Raw genomic sequence first — 6,172 nt, forward strand, 5'->3', positions numbered from 1 at the left:
TGCCCAGCTAATTTTTGTATTTTTAGTAGAGACGGGGTTTCACCATGTTGACCAGGATGGTCTCGATCTCTTGACCTCGTGATCCACCCGCCTTGGCCTCCCACAGTGCTGGGATTACAGGCGTGAGCCACCGCGCCCGGCCGCTACATCCTTTTTTTAAACCCTTTTGATGGCCTGTCCCATTTGTATAATACATCTCATTACTCAAGTATTTGAATCCTGGAATTTTAAAATCCATGCTGATTAATGTTTTTAAAAGTTCACTCAAGTTATTTCTGCTTAAAATACATAGAGAGAGGATCTCTCTACATTAGGTAGTTTTCCTAGATTTTTCTCATTAAGTTCCTTTAACTGTCTTGGAATGAAAATAGACAAATATTCCTTTATTAGCAATGTTTAGAACATTAAGTAATTTGTCCAGGGTTACACATTTATTAAGTAGCATTTGGGGGCTGACCTTAAGTCTTGTCTGTTTGTTCATACCTTAAAACCACACCAGGCTGGGCACGGTGGCTCATGCCTGTAATTCCAGCACTTTAGGAGGCCAAGATGGGCAGATCACGAGCTCAGGAGTTTGAGAACAACCTGGCCAGCATGGTGAAACCTGTCTCTACTAAAAATACAAAAATTAGCCAGGTGTGATGGCAGGTGCCTGTAATCCCAGCTACTCAGGAGGCTGAGGCAGGAAAATCACTTGAACCCAGGAGGTGGAGGTTGCAGTGAGCCAAGACAGCACCATTGTACTCCAGCCTGGATGACAGAGCAAGACTCTGTCTCAAAGAAAAAAAAACTGCACTAGAATCTTTTTAAGATTTGCCACTTGCCTCACGTACTGCTCAGTTTACCTAGCTTTGTGAGGATAGCAGAAGTTGGAGAAATCTATTATGTTGTGCTTTACTATGTTGAATCATTTGGATGCTTCTTAGCAAATTTGGTGCAGTTAACATGTTGTATTAGAGTTTAATTTGTGAGATGATTATATATATATACATATACACACATACACACATATAATCATGTATCAAAGGGATCAAAATTTAGTAAATTCAAACATTCTAAAATACTAGACCCTGGAAAAAGAAAACCACCTGACTAGTCATGAGTTCTTTACTTATATTAGTTCATTGTATGCTTTCAGTAACCCTTTGAAGTAGGCGTCTTTGATATTCCTATTTCATGAGGAAACAGAAGCTTAGTAAATTTAAAGAAGTTTGTTGGGAGTTCCAGAGTTAGTAAGCAACCAGACTGCAATTTGAGTTTAGGTTTGTTTAATCCCAGGGCACACAGGAGGCCATGTTGCCTCCGTACTCCTTTCAGCTACCTTTGTGGGAGAGAGGAGGGAGGGTATGGGATGGGAGTTGGAAGAATAAAGCCACATCTCAAATACTGCCATAAGGAGTAAGCCTCAAAGAATTTTTTTTCCCAGGCTCTTAAACAGAATTTCTCTACCCCAGAAAATTTTACTCATTCATAGATATGAGATATATAGATATGTATATGTATCTTTACATATATATGTATCTTTATTTATGTATCTTAGAGGGAAATATATATCGCTATATATAAAACAATAAGGATAAAAGATTCTTTTATATGTGTGCATACATATAAATAAGTATTTTCTTCTTGTTAACATTTCCCATTGACTTTGTGTTTTTGTTGTTGTTTGTTTATTGTTTGAGACGGAGTCTTATTCCATTTCCCAGGCTGGAGTACAGTGGCGCAGTTTTGGCTCACTGCAACCTCCACCTCCCAGGTACAAACCATCCTCCTGCCTAAGCCTCCCAAGTAGCTAGGATTACAGGCACCTGCCACAACATCCAGCTAATTTTTTAAAAATTTTTGGTAGAGACAGGGTTTCACCAAACCTGTTGGCCAGGCTGGTCTTGAATTCCTGACCTCAAATGATCCACCCACCTCGGCCTCCCAAAGTGCTGAGATTACAGGTGTAAGCCACCTGCCCAGCCTATTTCTCATTGACTTTGGATTGTAAAGTTGATGGAAGAGATGGGCCGGACAGGGAGGAAGCAGATCCGGAGCAGTCAAATGGTTTTCAACTCTGTTAAGATCACTTGAGGAGCTTCCCAAAAAAAACCAAAGCAAAAAGAAGTCAATCCCTCTACCTTTTATGGATGCTGTTTTAATTGGTCCTGGGATAAGACCGGTCTTGGGCGGTGGGGGGTGGTGGGGGCATGTTTTTAAGTGCTCTGTTATTACAAACGTTTCAGAACCACAGAGCTAGAAAACTCAGTCCCCTGTCTCTTGGAATAAATTCCCACAGGCCGGGTGCGGTGGCTCACGCCTATGATCCCAGCACTTTGGGAGGCCGAGGCGGATGCATCACGAGGTCAAGAGATTGAGACCATCCTGGTCAACATGGTGAAACCCTGTCTCTGTTAAAAATACAAAAATTAGCTGGGCATGGTGGCATGCGCCTGTAGTCCCAGCTACTTGGGAGGCTGAGGCAGAAGAAATGTTTGAACCCAGGAGGCGGAGGTTGTGGTGAGTTGAGATCGCGCCATTGTACTCCAGCCTGGGTAACGAGCGAAACTGCATCTCAAAAAAAAAAAAAAGAAAAGAAAAATATTCCCACCAGATGGCAGCAGTGATCTTTCATTAATACATTAATAGTAAACCTTGGTTGTTTAAAATGTTCATTTTAAATACATGGAAATAAAATACTAGGAAATTGTTTTCTGATATTTCTGCAAGTATAAATGATTTCTGTTCATTTCTTTCAGAATAACCTGAAGCCCCCACAGGCAAAAAGGAAAATACAACATGTTACTTGGCCCTGAAGGAAAGTTTCTGAAAATGTAAATATGCTGTAACTGTAGTTTTTCAAATATGTTCATATATATTGACAGTATTTACAGAAATCCTGTTTATTGTGGAATTTTCTTAAGAGGTTTCAAATAGGTTTAAAAAATGAAGGATTTATTTTCCTTTCCTTCTTCCCTCCCTCCCTCCCTTTCTTTTTTAAAATTCTTGCCTGTCTTGCCCTGATTAGAAAGAATATCTTTTAAACCAATGGCTTAGTTTATGTCATTTATATTGACCCTGGTCAAATCATTAGCTACAAGCCTACTATAAAGCATCCAGTGAATTGGCTGGGCACGGTGGCTCACGCCTATAATCCCAGCACTTTGGGAGGCCGAGGCGGGGAGATCACCTGAAGTCTGGAGTTCCAGACCAGCCTGACCAACCTGGAGAAACCCCATCTCCACTAAAAAATACAAAATTAGTTGGGTACGGTGGCGCATGCCTGTAATCCCAGCTACTCAGGAGGCTGAGGGAGGAGAATCGCTTGAACCCAGGAGGCGGAGGTTGCAGTGAGCCAAGACCATGCCATTGCACTCCAGCCTGGGTAACAAGAGTGAAACTCTGTCTTCAAAAAGAAAAGCATCCAGTGAATTTTAGGAGTTACTCTCATTAGCCTTGTTCAGAGTCTTGGAGAAATTTGAGATTTTTCTTTAAAAACTCAAGTATTTTGCTAGTTTGCCATTTTTATTTCTTTGAAACATAAAACAGTTTGTCACAGTATTTTAGTAAATATTACAACATTCATCCTAAAAGGTTCACCAAGAAAAGCATCTTTGTAGTACTGCTGGAAAACTATTCAGAATATACAGATAAAAATGCTATTCTTTAAGTGCTTACATTGCTTCTTCCCATAAAAAGCAAAAGGGAATCAGTGCTTGCTATTGCTTCTTTCTTTGAAGTCATGACAATGGATGTATATATTACGAGTTGACAGGTTGGTTCTGCACCTGGACCATCCTTTAGAATGTTTTTGTCATGCAGCAGTCCTACCTATTCTTTTCATGAGCAGTCTGTGATCTCACTCTGTGAGTTCAGCTATTACCGCTCCTGGGAGCTTAATCTTTTCACAATGAAGTTGATTTAAAATATCTTCAAGCTGAGTAATCATGTTAGAGATGGTATTCGATGGCAGGAAGTTTAGAGAATTGGGAGTGGTCATAGAATTCTAGAACTTATGAGAGTCCAGGAAGCATAGCAGTCAGGGGCAAAAATTAGCATAATACGGAGTAGGCAGTAGAGGAGCTGCTGGAGTCAAAAGTCACTACAGAGTGCAGCATAGGAAGATGGACTCCCAGCTTAGGTGAGGTTCCCTGCAGCTGTAATATAGACACTTCCCACAGGGCTGTTCCACACAGAATTATCTGCTAAGGTTTTTTGTTTATTTTTGTTCAAGTAGTGTTTTCACTCCAATTGTATAATGGAAATCAATGGGAAGATAGGGTTTACCTTATGTTCATGAGTTCTAGTTTCTACTGTTCTGCTATATGTTTCTACGTAAGAGCAAAGGATACTTCATAATTCTTTATATGATTGATCTTCACACCTTTTTCAATATGTTTTAAAGGAGTCTTGTTCCTCTTTTGATTTGTTAAAACAAGCATGTTAGTTCAGCTATTGAATAGCCTTCCAAACAATTAATTCAGCCTTGTAGGTAAGTACCATACTAAGACTTTAACCCAGTAGTTTTTAATCATTCTGCCTTTATTCCAGACTGTAAATCTGTACACATAAGACAAAACACACTAAGTACTGCATAAATTATTAACAGTAAATTGTTATCTGCAGGGCTGATAGATGTAATAATGTTGGTGGGCAACTGTGATCCTATACATAAATATATGCAAAGGAAGATTTTAAAAGTGCAGATTTTAGAGTAGATTGACAAATTTTATTTTATATTAACTTGTCCTTTCCGTTTCCATCTGTGTTTCTCTCTTAGTTGAGAGAGTTAGCCATTTGACGATTTTAAGTCAGTGGGAACTTATTTTTAGTTAGTCAATAAAATTAATATTTTATTTGTTTAACTTACAGAGTAGGTTGGTAATAACAGCTGAACTGTGTAACATTGTTGCTTCAAATTGAAGTTTATATTATGAACATTCAGAATCAATGCTCATGGTAGTAGCATGTTAGTGAGCTATTTTGAGTTTGAAATGTGGAGAAACTGCTAAACCATGTACTATGTATTAACATAATCCCACCTTCTTAGAGCTTTGTTCCTTCTGAAGGTGTATGGGTATAGCTTGTCTTGAAATGCCCTTCTCCACGTAATGAAGCAGGCTGAATGCTGGGAATCTGGAGCAGCAGCCTTGGGAGCCCTATATTTTGAAGTGTTTTGGTTTGCTTAAAAGGTTAGAAGAACTTGATTTGAATGGCAGACAACTTTAGAATACTAGTTCCTCAATAACATGAAGTAGGTAATGTTACTCTTGATTCTATAGTCCACTAAAGCCAGGTTTTCTTATTACTGGAGTAGGCTAATGACATTAGGGTTAGTGGGAGGCTTGTAAGTTGTACTTATGGGCACTTTATCACTTCCTGCCATTAGCAGGTATCCTTGTTTCTTCTTCCTTTCCCTCTTTGTTCGTTATTTTCCCTTTCTCCTTACACATTTTCTTTCTCTACTTTAATTCTTCCTTTTTACTGTAGATCCCAAGCTTCTGGCTTAGGTTTGCAAGTTATACTGCTTGGCCCTCCTCATTCACTGAGGGGTGAAGATAGGCTGACCCCTGTCCTCTTACATTTGAGGGATCATAGACTGCTGTGTGGATTCTGGAAAGTCTCAAGACCCTACATCACCAGGGCACTGAATGGCTTCTCAATGGCTGTAAAGACAGTACAGTTTTCCAAAGTAACCTAATTCATCTGGACAGCTACCAGGCACTTTGGAAATTTGGTTCAGTTACTACTACGAGGCCATAATATATTTGTTAGTATTAAAATTCTTCAGAATTGGAATTATTATTTGAAATAATATTTTGGTTGACTTAAGTTTTGAGAGATGATTCTAAAACTGATCTATAGAGACTCATTCAATAGCAATGTGACCTTTTAAAAACTTACATTAAGTAAAACTGCCAGTAGACTAAATCATGGTATATGTATATATTATAGTAAGAGCTTCCTCTATTTACTACTGTTGAACTTCAGTAATTTTTAGAGGCTAAATAATGGTCAAAATGTTTTTAAGTGTGCTCTTTTATTAAACGCTTGTGCAGGTTTTGTAATAAGTACAGAAAAGTTTAACCTTGTACATTTTTGTATGTAAAAAGTCTTTTAAGTAGCCATATCCTTATTTAAATAAACAAAGTAAAATTACCTTGAGTAAGTCTGTTATTCTTAATAAAAT

The 6,172-nt window shown here is 38.5% G+C and overlaps 1 protein-coding gene across 5 annotated transcripts in view; it reads left to right on the forward strand.

Moving 5' to 3' along the window:
- Positions 1 to 3,674, forward strand: part of CUNH2orf49 (chromosome unknown C2orf49 homolog) — a 9,842-nt gene extending 6,168 nt beyond the window's left edge. The window contains exon 5 of one of the 5 annotated variants that reach the window (XR_001828851.2): positions 148 to 568. Coding sequence is in view for 2 of the 5 variants with exons in the window: in XM_017541096.2 (XP_017396585.1) it covers positions 2,742 to 2,798 (57 nt within the window). In the remaining 3 variants the exon portion in view is untranslated. Of the gene's footprint in view, positions 1 to 147; positions 569 to 2,741 lie in introns of those variants that run through there. The other 4 variants (XM_017541096.2, XM_017541098.2, XM_017541094.2 and 1 more) reach the window with 4 other exon arrangements.
- Positions 3,675 to 6,172: the final 2,498 nt, after the last annotated feature.

The sequence above is a fragment of the Cebus imitator genome, unplaced genomic scaffold (genome assembly GCF_001604975.1).
Source record: "Cebus imitator isolate Cc_AM_T3 unplaced genomic scaffold, Cebus_imitator-1.0 Scaffold131, whole genome shotgun sequence".
In the NCBI taxonomy this organism is placed as follows: domain Eukaryota; kingdom Metazoa; phylum Chordata; class Mammalia; order Primates; family Cebidae; genus Cebus; species Cebus imitator.